Genomic DNA, 18,447 nt, shown 5'->3' with positions numbered 1-18,447 from the left:
CCCCAGACTGTTCAAATTTGCACTTGCCTCCCCTCAAAGTTACTACTTTGTCCAGCAGAATATGCAACACCCTGTCCAAACGCCTATTATGCAGTTGACGATTCTGACCACAAATCGGTATGTCATCCTGGAAGTATCGGATGCCCTCACAGTCTGAAAATCTCCTTCAAAAGTCTTTGAAACACCAGCAAAGCAGATGCAAGTCCGAAGGGCATTCTTTTGAAATGGAGCGCTCCCTCCAGAGTTACAAATGAGGTCAAGTGTCTCGGCTCCCCACTCATAATGGAGAAACACATGTGAGAAAATGTTACTAAAATATATAAAAATGAATGAAATTGAAACCAAGTTAGTTAAAATGCAAGGTAAACCTTTGGCACAGTTCCCACAGCTGCCAGCAGTTTCATAACAAAAGTCAAACTTTTGCCACATTTCTTCTTGGTTAACTCGTAAAATTGCCCAATCCAATATGGCACACATGCTGTATGACCCTGCATGGCAAAGCTTACATGAATTTTCAAAAATTAAGATGGCCGCCACTTTTGGTGGTGTGGAACGCTTAACTGCATTGTCTGACCTACAGAGGGCCTGCCGAATCCACCAAAATACAACAGCGCATACTCGCGAAGAACGCTCTTGTGCAAGTGGCAGAGAAGGCATGTGCAATGCGGCTTCACACTGGTTTTCTGCGATGCTGTGCAGAATGGACTCCGCCTCCGCGTATGATACAATGCCATACAGCATTATTCTTTGCCTTCAAAATTGCTGATCCCCCTCATAACCTCTGAGCCTGGGCGAGTAGATTGCAATCCGCAGCTCCACTAGAGGCAGCTGTCCTTTTCCAAACGATGATCCGGCACCCACTTGTCGCCAATAAAATTAAAGTGCAACTCCTAACCAAGGTACACAGGTATAAGTTTAATTCCTTACATTCAATACAAGAGGAATGCCTCCAGCACATCCCTCAGAATTACAACCCACCTCTCTCTACCTTCCACCGCTGTCTTACACCCCACTGACCCTCAATCTTCTACATTCTATGCTCCCTTCAAGTTCCATAAAGAGACAACCCCAACAGGAGTCTGCCTCTTCAGCCATATTGAGGATCTTGGTCAAAGGCCTGAAACATTCAGCAGCTTGTCCTGGCAAACGTACCGAGGCCTGTCAGCGCCCTTCTTTGAGTCCATGACAAACTCTGTGGGGAATGTGGCCTTCTGTAGTCTATATTGGCCATTGCCTCCACATTGGCTTCAAGTGGCTTGCGGAGGCACTCAGCCCTAAGACATCCTCTGACTGCCTTATCCAGAAGTTGTTCCAGATGACTAGCTGCATACTGGGCTGCTTCTGTTGAGATTCATTCTGTCGCACGAGGATGGTATATCCTCTGGGCCCATCGTATCTTAAGGTGTTAATCCTGCTGTCCTGCAGGTTTGTCTTACTGGTGGCGCTTGTGGTCAAGGTTTGGTACCAGGACTTGCCTGCATCATAGCAGTCACCCAAATCTCCTAGGGTGTCCTCTGCAACTGTACCATTATCTACAAATGGGAAAGATATAAGGCGGTTCTAAGTTTAAAGGCGATATCAAAGCTTCTAGGAACGTGATCATTCCTGCCCAATTTGTCCTCCTGTGTGCCCAATTGGAAAAGCAAATGCAAGAATGGTGGTTTACAGTGCCTTGCAGACCACCATCCTTGCATTTGCAGTCTTTCACAGGGAATCGCAAATTGCGATCTGCCTAATTACTGTCCATTTGGCAGGTCATTTTATGGACCCTCCCTTCTCCCCTTGAATATACATTCTGCTGGTTTACACAGAAAAATAGGTATAGTTTATAAATTGGCAGACGATGGCAAACACAATATGGTATACGTTTTGATAAGCAAAGATGAGTCTGATGAGATGAACAATAAACTAGTGAGAACCACCAACAAAGATGAGTAACACAAAACTTGCTCTTCTCTTTGTACGGCCCCTGAGATGATCAGTCTTCTCTGTTGTGCCAGTATATCAAGACTCTAATAAAAATACATGGCTGCTTCACATGTAGGTGGGTTTCTAGCCATACTGGTCTGTGAGATTTGTTATTTTACAAATACTTAGCAACACTTATGGGGTGTGGTGTGTGCATATCATGCACTGCACCAGTGGCTGACTTCCAGGAAGCTTCTTATTTGAATGTATGGTGCTGGATTGTATCCTACCACTACCTTTCACCACTTTGATTTCATTAAGTTGGTCATAAGCCCCGGCTTACTAGATTTCTAATCAACCAACCAGAGAACCCTCACACCCCATACAACTCCCATAATAAATAGTGTTACTTCTATGGCTGTGATTTGCCTTCAAGGACTTATGTCATTTTTATACTTTTTTCAACTTCACTGTCTACCATTCTCAGCTTTGATCTCTTTATCTTGGTTACCATGACAGGCATTTTTGAATTGCGATGTTCGCTAACCTAGTTCTTTATCTATTTTGCCACTCTGATACTTTCTGTTAATAGGATAACCTATCCAGTTTTAAGAACATTGGATGGTAAGTAGACTGCATTTGTGTGATCCAGTCGTGCAATAAGAAGGATGCCTCCTGGACTAGTAGCAGAAGTTAGGCATTGGGATCTCCCTCTGTCCTTCAATCATGAATAAGGTCTTGCCTCACCTTCCATCATCTATGTATTAGGAAGGTCCTGGGTGACAAAGTTGGGGCTCTATAACCAGGACTTGGGGTGAATGCTCCCTGTCTGTTTATGTAATGCCATCAGGGTAGCTCTCCCACATGTACAGAGCAGGGTATGACTAGTTGACTGAGAACTTTTAGTGACTATCACAAAGTTTTTTCACATTTCTCTGTTTGACTTCAGTATGCTCTAACACAACAATCTCTCCCACGTGTGAATGGTTTATGCGTAAAGCCGTCCCTGAATGTTATCTTTTTTTTTTTTTTTTGTCCTCATCTGCCTTCCCCTCCGACGAGAAATACCAACCACCTTGCACGACATTGCTGACGTGATATGTACTATTGGTGGGAGATATATGTCGAGAAAAAAACAGTTAGGGGTGCGTTCTTTTGACTCCATCTAGGTATGTTTCAACCTGCCGGACCTTGTTCGGAACTGTCCTAGCCCTTGGTCCAGAAGAGTAAAGATGGCATAATCATCGGACCCGGGGAAAGAAAAAAAAAAAAAAAACCCGGATCATCTCCAGTTGGTCAAGAGATCCCAGAATGCCAACTTTCTCTTATTTACAGATCTCTTTAGGTCTCTTTTGGAAATCTCGTATAATGATGTAAGCCATGAACAGTGTAAAGGAGGTGTCTTCTACCCATTGTATACAAATCTGTCTTCTCGCCAACAAAATTGCATAAAAAAGAAATGACTTTTCCTTGCCTGTGATATTGCCTTCTGTCCCAAAGATGACAAGTGGGAGAGTTATTGACAAGGAAGTGTTTAGTATGGAATTTAAAGTGTTTTTCACGTCTTCCCAAAATTTTGTTATATTAGGACATTCTAAGAACATATGTATATCACATGCATCTGCTAAGTTGCATTTATTACATTTTTTGCCTGTTTGATATTTAGAGAGTTTCCGTGGTGTTAAATATGCCCTATGTACAGAAAAAATGTGATTTTGTACAAGCCAAGAAGGCTTTACGATATTGCGTAATATCTCAAAAGAGTTTACCCACCTCTCCTCGCATGGAGTCCCGATTTCTGTCCCCCATAGCTCATCCGGGAGTTTAAACTCCCCTTCGCTTTCCTCCAACAGAAGCCAGTACCATCTAGCTACTTCTTTTCCTCCAGTTGGTCGTTCAACCAATTGTTGTTCCGTTTTGCTAATTTTTCCAATGTTGCTGTCTTTACGGGTTTCAGATCTTGCCCAGCTATCCCTGAATGTTATCTTACCTTCTAGTTCCGCACGCTGGTTGAGCATGTGATACCTGCACCCAGACCTGAAGGGGACGCAGATGGCATAACCGCATGGGAGGTTACTGCGCGATACCTGGGAGATCGAGGAGGCAGGGTGACACATCAGTTTGATGCCATCATGGTGTGCAGTGGGTAAGTATGTGTGCATCTCTGCTTCTTGCCCACTTCTCATTTACTCCAAGGTTGAAAGCAGTATGCAAATGGTATAATGGTATACAATAAAAGTTCCGTAGATTGCCATACTGAAAGAGAAGTGCAGAAAGCCTGTAACTATTGAGTATTAAGAAAGTTGCTAGAACAGGAAAGGGTGTACTTGGTCCAAGTAATGTAGACAGATCTCCACCATGTTTAAGTAGTTGTTAATAACATCTGCTGTTTTTTGATCAAAAACCCTTTTTTAGGTCTTGCCTAGGCAGCGCTAGCACTGTCTCTTCGAGACATGCTGTATTCAGGATATGGACATTCAACATATCCGGCGCATCTGGTTGGTTAGTTTGCCTGCCTTTCTAAATTCCTTTACTCTGGTTGGTCAATACTGTCCATATGTCCCACACTTGTGTGCTTGGTTCCCTCCCAACGGACACCACTAATTGTTTTTTTTGGTTGCCCATCTGTTGCTTCTCGCTTGCACTTTCTTCCGCCCGTCATTGCTACTATCCTTCCTGCAGCATGCCCCATCCCCCTGCACAGCACTGCATTAACCTTTGTGGCTATAGATACACGCCAAGCTTTAGCTTTAATCATCTAAAGCTAAAGCGGGCATGCCGCCATTGCTACAAAAGTCAATAAATAAAAAAACAAGGGGAAAGGATGCTGCATTTCTTTTCCATTTATGTACTTTTATAGCAATGGCGGCATGTCACGCTTTAGCTTTAAACTTCTAAAGCTGAAGCGTGGGGTACTGCGATTGCTGCAATAGTAAATAGAAAGAAAAAAGGGGGCTGCACAACTTCTCATGAACAGCAAGTACTCTAATCAGTAAGTACCCGTACTTATATTTCTATTTAAAGCACTGCACATAACTATGTAAATTGCTCCACAAAATATATTGCTGTGCTACTTTTCACGACAACAGTCTTAAAACATTTTTACTCAAAAGACATCTAGTAATCACCAGACAAGAGCCAGCTCCAGTGACTTGTTTGGTCTTCAAGGTTGTTCAGATCTCATTACATCACCACACCCTTCCTTCTGTGCATGCCTTCAGACCAGGACAAAGTCTAAGCACTAGTCGGATTACGCCCCAACGAGCCATGCAAGTGGACAGTGCCTAACATGCAGTGCTAATTGTATTACAATGCGCAGGAAAACCGCAGTGTGTGCCGTTTAGACAGCAGAATACCGCTGTTTCACCTGCACAACCCCCACTTAAAGCAATGACCTCGTCATTTTCCTCTTTACCCACCTGAAAAAGTAAATAAAGCAACCGTTTAAGGCAAATAAAAAAGTGAATGACTTTCAGTCAAAGCAGAAGAATCTTCAACCATGGCTTTTCACCATGTTGTTTAGGTCGTCTGAGGTTAGGAGTGTGGGTGCAAAGTGGTTTGCTTGCTTCTGCTTGCGCCATCTTCCTTTTTCTTCGCAAATATTTGTGGCTTGGTACAGAGCAGTGTTTCACCTTAAGCTATCGATTTTATGGCTCTCCGCTAAGTGTGCACAGAAATTACTCTCCACAACAGCTCGTGGTGATTGGCACCTGTGATCTGTTGGCACTGCCACAGCACCCTTTCACCTGCCTTGTTTTATTTGCTAATAAACAAAACAGAGTGCACGTGCTGCTATCTAGTTATTTGCCTTAACTTTTGGCTAAAACATCTGACTTTGAACCAATGTTTTATGTGGAAAAAGTCACATTTTATTTAAATTATTTTTGTGTCAATTTTTCAATTTTGACTTTTTTGGAAAATTAATTATACCAAGTTTATCATTTATGACCTTCTGTACAAAACAAACTTATTTACAACAATGTAGAACAACTTATTTTCATTCAAACATCATACATACCACTTCCATACAATACAAACAACAATTTATAAAAAACAAACAAACAATCAGAAAATATACAAATTATTTTCAGTTGGAACAACAAATTATCACAACAAAGCCTTAAACATTTTCTAAAGAGAAAAAGATGGGGTCTATTTTTGTATGACTTCGAAGTTTTTCTGGCTCTTTCAGTCTACGCGTTTCGAACTCATATAATTATAGAGTTCTCATCAGGACCGTAGTCTGTTGGAAAAAAAACCCCCAAAAAAAACAATTGTGGTGGTTTAAAATCCTTTCTCGCTTTTGATGCTGCCCTCACCTCCACTGCCAGCCTCCTACTCTTACCTCTCTATCATCAAGAGACCAGAGTGGGTTCAATTGTGCCCGTCAACAATGGAAATCTGAAAAATATATTTAATACCCTTTGTCACTCATCCATACTCCATTTTGATTATAATGCACCCACACAATATCCATTCATATGCTACTTACTATGTATGTCTACCATCGGTTTATAGTGAATTATTTTGTTGGCCTTGACCGATTTTTAGATTGCTGCAAAACAAAAATGAGAACGGGAAAGTCAGTGACTTTCTCCTTTTCATTCTTTGACCTGTGGCAGTTTTTCAAACGTCCAGTGTGGGCTTACCTCAAATGAACGAGTCGTATCTCGTGGAGCTGGGGGTTCTGTGCCTTCGTCTCGAGTTTCTGGGGGTGAGAGCAACCGGAGGTTATCTGATGTGCTCTGTTCCCTCGCAGGTGTTCAAAAGTATAATTTGGCATCGGAAATTCATACCTGTCACCGACGAGGCCGGTATGTTGTTCTCCCTCGTTAGTTTGGAACCGCGTCCGCGACGTGGATGCTTCCGGGTCCGCAAAGGATCATGGAGCCTGTAGTTGGCTATTGCTTGTTTATCTATAAATGCGCATGTTAGTTTGCTGGCTTCAGTATAACCGGGGAAAGCGATGTTATTGGCGGTTGGTCTTAGCATTGTGAGGACATGCCACTGGTGTGTTAGGTGTCACTTTTGAAATATAAAAATATATTAAAAATATTCATTCCGACAGACTGTCATCCATCATTGAGCTCTCCTGGCTCATGCATTGTGGTCATGGTAGTTGTGGATTGTGTGTGTAATACACAATGAAGTGTGATTGTTAGTGACTATTTAGCTGATCTCCGCATGTGTGAGCAACAATTTGGGGGGACATTGGATCATTACTCAGAGTTTAAATATTTCAGACAGTTCGTTTAATCCCGAAATGGCCGTGTCAAATTTGACAATTAACATTGCCTCCATTTTGGTCAATTTTGCATCTAGGTCTCCACCTCTGGCATCGTTTTCCACTTTCGCTATCACTGTCCAAATGAGGTCATTCTCCTTATGCTGCTTCTCTCGCCAGTGGTTCACTAAAGGTGCCGTTATAACATTATTTCTGATTCTTGATTTGTGTTGTTGTATCCTTGAGCGTATTTCTTGGTTAGTCTTGCCTATGTAGACTAAATCACATGGGCATCGAATGCCATATATCACGTACCGTGATTTACAATTCGAGGACCGCTCGTGTTTCCAATTGATCCGGTTGTGTGTGAAGACCGATCCTTCTTTCGTGGTATCACAACAGGAGCAGGTTCCACATCTATGGTGTCCCTGAATGGGTGGCAGATTAAGCATAGTCCGTAAATTCGGATTTTGTTCTTGCGGTAATGCAGCTCTAACTAACTGGTTGGCTAGGCTGCAATTTTTCTTAAAAGCGAACAGGGGCTGATTTTTGAATGCTTGATCCAGATTGCGCAACAAGTGCCAGTTTTGTTTCACCACCTTTTTCAAGGCGTTGGAGTTGGGACAGAAAGTGGATACAAACACCATCCTGTCAGTTTCTTTTTTGGTTTTTCTTTCCAGGAGGGTGTCCCGTGGCGTCCACCATGCTCTTTTTCGTGATTTTTTCAGTAGTTTTTTGGGGTAGCCTCGTTGTTGTAAATTAGCTGTTAAGATTTCTGCATGTCTCAGATATTCTTCTTTGCATTGGCAGTTCCGTCTGATTCTTAAATATTGTCCATAAGGAAGGTTCTCTTTCAGACTCCGTGGATGGTTACTTCGGAAGTGCAAAGCCTTATTGTGGTCTGTTGGTTTTTTATAGAGTGTAGTTATTAATCCGCCTTCTGAGGGATACACTTCTACATCCAGAAATGGCATTTTGTTTTTTGAATGCTCCATGCTAAAAGTTATTGATGGTACTCTGTTGTTAATCCAGTCATGGAACTTTATTAACTCATCCTCTGGTCCTGACCAGACGAAGAAGATATCGTCGATAAATCGATACCAGTGTGATATCCATTGTATGTAAGGATTGTTGTTATAAACAAACGTTTCTTCATACTTTGACATGAACAGTATAGCTAGTTCAGGAGCAAATGGGCATCCCATCGCCACGCCCCCTACCTGGAAGAAAAATTCCCCATTGAAATAGAAATAGTTTTTCTTCAACGCAAATGCGGCAAGTTTTAGAATAAATTCTGTTGGTATTTTGTGTGGTCTCTGTCTTTCATTGAGAAACATTTTTAGAACATGAATGCCTTCATCTTGTGGGATTTGGGTGTATAGAGACGTGATGTCCATGGTTACCATCAGGTCAGAATTATTGTCAAATGTAATTGTTGTCAATTTATTTATGAAGTCCGTCGTGTCTTGTATATAGGACTTAACTTCCACTACTAGCGGTTTCAAGAAGAAATCTACAAACTTAGAAACGGGTTCTAATAAGGATTCACACCCGGATACTATTGGGCGTCCTGGGGGTGTTTTCTCATTTTTGTGTACTTTGGGTAACACATAAAATAGAGGTGTTCTTGGATGTTTTATTTTCAAGTACTCAGTTTCTTTTTTGCCAAGGAAGCCTTGTACTGTCCCTTCATCAATTATTTTAATAATTCATTTTTTAGATCAGATGTTGGATCCTTGTTAATTTTTCGGTAACAGGTTTCATCATTCAGTTGTCTTTTGACTTCCTTAATGTAAATGTAAAGTTGTTTTATTTGCTGCTTTTTGTAGGGTGGGTCATCGGTGACCTAGCTGTTCATCTAGTTCAGTAGGACTTGGCCAGTTCAATAAAGTAGCATTCGTCATGCCCAGCACCCAGACTGAAAACCACTGAAAGGCAGTGTTTATCAACCAACTGTGCCAATGGTAGGTCAGATCTTGGACTTGCTCAACCTTCTTTGCTCCCTCTGTCATCCCCCACAAGACCTTCATTTGTCACCCATTTACTCAGTAGGGCAGTCATGTAAGGCGCATCATCTCCTCTCCCCCTCTACTCGTGTCCTTTTTACTTTGTTCCATTGCAGCAGTGTCAGCCTGTTCTTTTACTCCTGTCCCTTCCTGTTAGTGTTGTAGCATCAGGTTTGTGCTTCCTTTGACGATTCTTGTTGGTTTTCCATCTCCACCTACATTCCCCTTTCCCCAGTACATCAGTCAAAATTCGGTGTATTTGAGCCGTAAGCTTGTAAAACAGCAAAACAGTGACACAAAAGATCCCAGGAATTTAAAAAAAAAAAAGGGGGGGGGGGAAGTTGTGCCACCACCTTTTTCCCCCACTATTTATTCACGTTTGTAGCAATGGTGGCATGCCACGCTTTAGCTTTGAACATCTAAAGGCTTAAGCCCGGTGTGTCGCCATTGCTACAAAAGTCAATAAATAAAAAAACCAAAGACAGGCAGACGCCTCATTTCTTTTACATTTGCAAAGCCAATAGCTCAGCATTTAATGAATGTGAGACCTATTGCATAGCAAATGCTTTTTTTTAATATGAAGCATTGACTATTCATTTGGAAAGTTGCTGTTTGACATCAGTGCGTATAAGTTAACACATATGGGGCCAGATGTAGGTAATCCAGATTTACCGATTTCTAAAATACCGAATTCTACCGATTCGGTATTTTAGAATCGGTAAATGGGATGTAGGTATCCATTTGGTATTTTTTACCGAATCGGTAAGATTCGGTAAATACCGAATCAGTATTTACCGATTCGGTGAATGAATGGGAATTACCGAATCGGTAAATACCGATTCGGTATTTACTGAATCTTACCGATGGCAGGGTGTCACATTGACACCCTGTTGCACCCCTGAATAGTGCGTGGGTGCACATGTGGCACACATACTGCCACATGGCACTGTTAAAAAAGCACAAAATTGCTTTTTTAAGGGTTTTGGTTATTTACCACCAACTTGTAGTTGGTGATAAATAACGAATCCTTACAAGTGAAAAGCACTCACTTGAGTGCTTCCTACATTAAGGACTCTGTAATTTACCGATTCCTTTAATTACAGATTTGGTAAATTACCGAATCCTTGAATTGGGCCCCTACATCTCCAATGCCTAATATCGGTCAGTAACGGCCGAAATTCGGTAATTTCGACCGTTACCGACCGGTATTAGGCTTCCTACATCTGGCCCATGGATTCTCGCTGTCGCACCTGGCTCTCACTGCACCCCTGTTCATCTAGACCTCCCTGATGAAATGCTACCTGATCCAAGCCCGCTGCACTCTTCCTTGGCGCACAGCATTGAACCTGTGTAGACCTCATCCACAACAACAGCCTCAACTTCCTCTTCCTGTTCAAAAAATGACTGCCCTCCATCTTCAAACCACATATATGCCATCCTAATGTCTGATAATTTAAGGAATGGCCACTGGGTCCGGCATTTGAAATAAGGAGGTTGTTTTGGTTTCCCCTTATCCTCTCTAAAATTTGCCTGACTAGTATCTCCTCCCCCTTTCAACTTCACTTGAATCTCACTACATCTGACTCAGTTCCTGAATATACATTAATTTCTCTGTTTCCAATTGGTGCCCACAGAGTAATGACAGTCATTCCACTGTCTTGATTGTTCTCTCTTTTCCAGTTTTGTCTAAAAGGGTGAATCTAATATTCCGTGGAATCGTACAAAACAATTACATGACCTTCAACACTAGGGCATCTTCATTTCTCTAGAACATCAACTATCCAGGCTCCAATCACAAAAGCTTAATGTCCTACCTTTGTCTAAACACGTTGGACTGTACTGGCCATAGGACCCTCTTCATTTCTCTAAAGCCAGCAATCTCCAAAACCAATCTCTTTTTAAATATTTCTTTTGTCGAGTGAAAACAGTCAAACATAACATCAGCAGTGTGTATCATTTTCCAGCCTTTGCCATTTCATATTGTGAACTCATTTAGTTGTCAAGCGGTGGGTAACAAGTAACCATAAAGATATTGTGCTCTTTCTGCCTTTAATTATTCATGAATTTTTGGGTTATTTCAAATGCCACCTGGAAAGTTTCTTAAAAGTGTAGTCTTTTATACCTTCTGTCCTGCAATGTGTCTTCCCCTTCATTCAATTTAATCATAACCATAGTATCTCTTCATTCATGCCCCCCATATTTTCCTGAAGTTCAGTAGATATCCCTGGCATTCTGCTGACCCTAATCCCCAGTATTGGCACTCTTTGCCACCATGACTCCCAAACCTATTATTGAACAACACAAGTCACCAGCTGGATGCAGCCAGCCCCCAAAGCTGAAACTGTTGAAACCCAATAACTAAGCTCCAGGATATTCACAAACAACGTGTCTGCAGACAACTTGGAAACATTTGAGAGTTGTCAATGCCTAAAACGTCCAAATAGCCTTGAAGCTCAAAGAAGCATTTAGCTGTGCTATGATGTAGTTGGCTATCTGGAAGGGCATCAAAGAAAAGGCTCAGAGGCAGACAATTTCATTTAATGTCCTTAAAATCTGGAAAATGCTCCTGCTGCATCTTGAGATTGGGTCTACATTCCGCCTACAAATAATAAAAGATCTAAATCATTCCTCCCCTTCCAAGGTACTTTGTCTAAAAATGCATCGTTCCATCCCTGTCTCCATAATGCGCAGTGCTCTGCTTCCCTCTGGACCCGGACCACACCTTATTAATAACCTTAGAAAAAAAAAAATACACTAAACCTCATACAAGACACAAATACTGAACTTGAAAAAATCCTACTTCAAGGATAAGATTAACCTTGGTTTTCAGCACTCAAGAAGACATTTATCAGCTCTTAAGCAATATATGGCGCCTGTCCTGTCATCCCCAAAATGCCTCTGATTGTAGTTGGCATTCAACAATGCCTGTGCCGCTTCCACCAATCACTTCAGACAAAGAAATGGAACCAAGCAAGAGATGCTTTGGGTTTTGGTTGATGATTGCACATACCTGATGATGACAGCTACTGCTAAGTAGTAAATCTCAACCTCTACTTGGTCTTTTGTTATGGTTAGGCATGAGAAACATCTGACTATTGTAGCAATGAGAAACTAGGCTAAACTGTGAGGGGGACGTTTTGGACTGGTACTGCTTATTCTTGCCAGGAAGACTCCAATGTGCTTAAAGTGAGCCCTTGGCATTCACCATGTTTCTCCTCTCCTGTGGCATGACACAGGGCTAGATCTTAGCACCTGTGCAGTTTAATTTTTAGATGACCAGGTGAGAAGTCCTGGTGCTTAAAACATTTTGATGTATCACGAAGTGGTTGACACCCAGTTCTACTGATACCCAGCTGTATTTGGAGGGTGTCAACTAGAGATATCAACACTCAGAAATTCATTTCCAGAATTGCGAATGTCCCTGGTTTTCCTATAAGTATGGTTTGACCTCTTCCAAACCCAATGACCCTTCCTATGATCAGTCAAGATTGCCCACAAGCATCCATTCCTACCCTGGCTATAGCTAATAAATCCTCTATGTTCATTTTTCACTCATATCTTACTTTTTAACCATGTCCACAAAATCAGGTGTTATGGGTAAATGGCGCTCATGTAGTATATAGCATACACAGTCTTAACACTCCAATTTATCTCCCTGGTGCATCCAGGTAAATGTGGGGTAACACCCACCCCCACTAATTTTCAACAAAAGTTGAAAAGTCTAAGTAACAAAAGATTCCCGGAGCACACAGATAATATAATGCAAAGTTGCAAAAGTAACAGTTCAAATTCTTGACTCCTCAGTTGTAGTTGTGTAACAGAAAGGTCTTTTATTTCATAAAGTCCACTCCTTGCGCCAACGCGTTTCGCCTAGGTTAAAGACACCTATGGCTTCGTCAAGGCTGGAAATAATACAGAAAACGTATATTTGTAATAATTTCTTACATATATCGGTTAATAAAGCCAATCACCATTTCAACAGGCAGTATGTGTCAGGACTGTAAACCACCTAGGTGACATGTAATCCTACATGCTGTTCATTATACCATTATTTAGTATGCAAACTATCAAAATCCATGAAGAAAAGGTATAAATATATACAAGTGAAACATGTATAAATATCAGTGTCCAATATTATATCATGGACCCATGAAGTGTCAATCAGTTTATTGTTAATGTACAACCCAAGTGCACGTGAGAAGAGAAAAGAAAGGAAACAAAAATGCATCAATAAGATGCCAATACCTTCACTTAGTCAGGATGTGCCCTGAAATTGAGATTTTAGAGAATCTAAGTTAGCCTACTCACTTATCAAAGGATGTTTAATTTAAATAGGTGGATTGTTTTCAAGATCTGATTAAGTCGAATGGCATACCTTCACAAGTGTCCCCACCAAAGTAAATATCTTTATATCTGTCCGATTTTCCAAATATATGTATGAAGAATATTTTCTTATAGCTGTTGTCCGTTTTTAGCACGTCCTGCCCAGGAGTAAGTAAATCCAAATTAGTGTCTCCATATAGATATTGACACCACACGCTAAAGTGATAAATCCATGTAACTAAACAAGGTAGGTCGGGGTGTCCTGCGCTTACCTCTCAAATGAAGAGGATGGGTAAAGAAGATCCAACAAATGCGGTGGGTCCGATACCCGTAATAGTTATGTCCCAAGATTCAACAGCGTAAGTCTACCTGCGAACCCAATTATCAAACAATAAAGTTAAGCCGATATTCCATATGGACATTGGAAACTAGTAGATATTATTAAGTATCTCTACGAGTAGGTCTCTATCTAAATCTTACCTTGTCCAAATAAGACAGAAACTCAAATCTGCGGCGTCCTGCCCGTGTGTAGGCAAGCATGCACAACTTCCGTGTGTGCGCCGCGTTTTACTATGACATGAAACTAGAAACACGACAAGTCTCTCCTATCCAAAAAAACCCCGCTAGAGCGGTCGCCATTACAGAGCGGAGCCATGTAATTATCTCAACAGAAAAGCCCGAATCAAGAGCTCTAAAAGGGCTATAGAGAAGACCGTCTGCTATAGAGACTAGTCATTGTAATATAAACAAAACAAGTTATTCTTATAATTAGTATTGTTAGAAGTATTTTGACGGAGCTGTCACCGATTTGGAAGCCCGTATCCCGGACAAATGTAAAGCCCTAATAAATTATTTAAGGCTCAGGGAACCCACTGGCTACAAACTGTAGAGGTTATGCTATTCCGGCAACCTCTGTCCATAAAGGGTTTGTGCGAAATTAAATACTACTCAAAAATAGCCCGTATTGGGGCTATATCCAATTAGTATAATGGTGCATTTGGGTTGTGCATTCACTTTTGCTGAGAATTCACCAACAGGTTATTGTTTACTTAAAATAACATGTATATCATAAACATTCATTGGCAAAGAGTCATTTCATAGTCAATAGAAATACATTACAATCTTGCGAGAGAGTTACCAGGTTGCGCATCAGTCCCTGCCACAGATCCAGTAACAGAGAGAATATATAAATCGATGTAGAACATTTAACAATTGTATTCTAATCTCCCAGAAAGAATTGGAGTTCATGATCAAAGTTTATCCCGTGATCCACGGCTTTTAAGCGCATAATCCATTTGGCCTCACATCTGCGTAATAACAGTTCTCTATTCCCACCCCTGGGGTTAGGTTTGATTTGGTCAATCCCAAAGAATACAAAGCTTTTGCTGGTATTTTGTATAGGACAGTTATTGATGTGTTCCGCCGTGGGGTATCGTGCATCATTATTTTTTAATGCTCTCATATGTTCCCCCATGCGGTCTTTAAGCATTCTGATTGTGCTTCCTACATATACCTTAGAGCACTTGCATTGAATAATATACACTACGTATTTGGTGCTGCAAGTGATATTTGTTAAGATATCATACTTTCTGCAACCATCAATGTGAAACTCTTTGGTTTTGTCCAATGCATATTTACACATGCCACAGTGGCCACATTTGTAAAAACCCTAATTAGGTAACCTCCTTAGCCCAAGTTACCCAACACAGAGCCCAGACAATTGGCTAGATGTTTACAAATGTGGCCACTGTGGCATGTGTAAATATGCATTGGACAAAACCAAATAGTTTCACATTGATGGTTGCAGAAAGTATGATATCTTAACAAATATCACTTGCAGCACCAAATACGTAGTGTATATTATTCAATGCAAGTGCTCCAAGGTATATGTAGGAAGCACAATCAGAATGCTTAAAGACCGCATGGGGGAACATATGAGAGCATTAAAAAATAATGATGCACGATACCCCACGGCGGAACACATCAATAACTGTCCTATACAAAATACCAGCAAAAGCTTTGTATTCTTTGGGATTGACCAAATCAAACCTAACCCCCGGGGTGGGAATAGAGAACTGTTATTACGCAGATGTGAGGCCAAATGGATTATGCGCTTAAAAGCCGTGGATCACGGGATAAACTTTGATCATGAACTCCAATTCTTTCTGGGAGATTAGAATACAATTGTTAAATGTTCTACATCGATTTATATATTCTCTCTGTTACTGGATCTGTGGCAGGGACTGATGCGCAACCTGGTAACTCTCTCGCAAGATTGTAATGTATTTCTATTGACTATGAAATGACTCTTTGCCAATGAATGTTTATGATATACATGTTATTTTAAGTAAACAATAACCTGTTGGTGAATTCTCAGCAAAAGTGAATGCACAACCCGAATGCACCATTATACTAATTGGATATAGCCCCAATACGGGCTATTTTTGAGTAGTATTTAATTTCGCACAAACCCTTTATGGACAGAGGTTGCCGGAATAGCATAACCTCTACAGTTTGTAGCCAGTGGGTTCCCTGAGCCTTAAATAATTTATTAGGGCTTTCCATTTGTCCGGGATACGGGCTTCCAAATCGGTGACAGCTCCGTCAAAATACGTCTAACAATACTAATTATAAGAATAACTTGTTTTGTTTATATTACAATGACTAGTCTCTATAGCAGACGGTCTTCTCTATAGCCCTTTTAGAGCTCTTGATTCGGGCTTTTCTGTTGAGATAATTACATGGCTCCGCTCTGTAATGGCGACCGCTCTAGCGGGGTTTTTTTGGATAGGAGAGACTTGTCGTGTTTCTATTTTCATGTCATAGTAAAACGCGGCGCACACACGGAAGTTGTGCATGCTTGCCTGCACACGGGCAGGACGCCGCAGATTTGAGTTTCTGTCTTATTTGGACAAGGTAAGATTTAGATAGAGACCTACTTGTAGAGATACTTAATAATATCTACTAGTTTCCAATGTCCATATGGAATATCGGCTTAACTTTATTGTTTGATAATTGGGTTCGCAGGTAGACTTACGCTGTTGAATCTTGGGACATAACTATTACGGGTATCGGACCCACCGCATTTGTTGGATCTTCTGTACCCATCCTCTTCATTTGTGAGGTAAGCGCAGGACACCCCGACCTACCTTGTTTAGTTACATGGATTTATCACTTTAGCGTGTGGTGTCAATATCTATATGGAGACACTAATTTGGATTTACTTACTCCTGGGCAGGACGTGCTAAAAACGGACAACAGCTATAAGAAAATATTCTTCATACATATATTGGAAAATCGGACAGATATAAAGATATTTACTTTGGAGGGGACACTTGTGAAGGTATGCCATTCGACTTAATCAGATCTTGAAAACAATCCACCTATTTAAATTAAACATCCTTTGATAAGTGAGTAGGCTAACTTAGATTCTCTAAAATCTCAATTTCAGGGCACATCCTGACTAAGTGAAGGTATTGGCATCTTATTGATGCATTTTTGTTTCCTTTCTTTTCTCTTCTCACGTGCACTTGGGTTGTACATTAACAATAAACTGATTGACACTTCATGGGTCCATGATATAATATTGGACACTGATATTTATACATGTTTCACTTGTATATATTTATACCTTTTCTTCATGGATTTTGATAGTTTGCATACTAAATAATGGTATAATGAACAGCATGTAGGATTACATGTCACCTAGGTGGTTTACAGTCCTGACACATACTGCCTGTTGAAATGGTGATTGGCTTTATTAACCGATATATGTAAGAAATGATTACAAATATACGTTTTCTGTATTATTTCCAGCCTTGACGAAGCCATAGGTGTCTTTAACCTAGGCGAAACGCGTTGGCGCAAGGAGTGGACTTTATGAAATAAAAGACCTTTCTGTTACACAACTACAACTGAGGAGTCAAGAATTTGAACTGTTACTTTTGCAACTTTGCATTATATTATCTGTGTGCTCCGGGAATCTTTTGTTACTTGGACTTTTTAACCATGTGTCCAAACTATTTGGAAATGATGGGTTCCACCTACATCTTCTCTCTAAAGTGAAATCCCTGATTTCCTCTCCCAGACCGCAGGTTAACAGTACAAGCTCTTCTGCCTCACAATGACAGTAGAAGTGTCATTCATTATAGGCAACCCTTATTTGCTCTTGCTTCTCAAAAATCCATTCTCCGCTATGCAGAACTCCTCATCCTCCATTTGGGAAGACCAGTTATATCATTAGCCTATTGAACTCTCTTCATTCACTTCATCTCTAAACCTGCATCATTTCTAAACTGTTCTAACCACTACAAGTCATCATACTTAAAGTAACCATTGTGCATTGTTTGCTAAATACATTGTTAGATTGTATATTTACATACATTCACTGAAATGTAAATATAGTTCCAACTGAGTACAGCCTTCTTCAATAAAAGAAGGTGAAGTAATCATAGTATATCAACAAATAATTTTCCACATTCCTTGAAAATGATTAATTATATTTCTCAGAAAGCTCATGCCTTTCTGCATGGTAACAAACTTTGTGAGCTCTGCCACCTAGCCGTCAATCTTAGTAGGAGTCATGCACTTTCATTTACACAATATTGTTTTTTGCTTACAGCAACAGACTTTTGAGTCCATTAAATAGTACCATAGCTCAATATTTACTCTCCTGTAAAGAGAGAAATAAAAATTCTCTTTACGCTTATGTGCACATTACTTTACTACCATTACAATTTATGTTGATATATCCGTCCCCAAATAATGAACTGTATCACAGTGAACCAGCTTACACTTATAATACTTGATTTCTTTCGGACACATATCCAGCACATGAATGAATTCAACAATTTTAACTTTCTAATTTTGACTGGTGTCTTTGTAATATCTGAAAATACCCTTTTCCACATATCCCCTCTTAACTTAATTCCTACCGCCAGTCATTTATATATTGTGAAACTTGCATTGGACATTATCCACAACTTT

General features: G+C 40.5%; 1 protein-coding gene across 1 annotated transcript in view; it reads left to right on the top strand.

The window, feature by feature from the left end:
• The window catches only part of LOC144799521 (uncharacterized), a 118,850-nt gene that overhangs the window by 53,684 nt on the left and 46,719 nt on the right, over nt 1-18,447 (top strand). The window contains exon 4 of the mRNA XM_078670883.1: nt 3,906-4,054. Within this exon, the coding sequence (XP_078527009.1) occupies nt 3,906-4,054 (149 nt within the window). The remainder of the gene's footprint in view (nt 1-3,905; nt 4,055-18,447) is intronic.

This window comes from Lissotriton helveticus, chromosome 12 (assembly GCF_964261635.1).
Source record: "Lissotriton helveticus chromosome 12, aLisHel1.1, whole genome shotgun sequence".
In the NCBI taxonomy this organism is placed as follows: Eukaryota; Metazoa; Chordata; class Amphibia; order Caudata; family Salamandridae; genus Lissotriton; species Lissotriton helveticus.
This window is presented reverse-complemented; position numbering and strand designations above follow the sequence as displayed.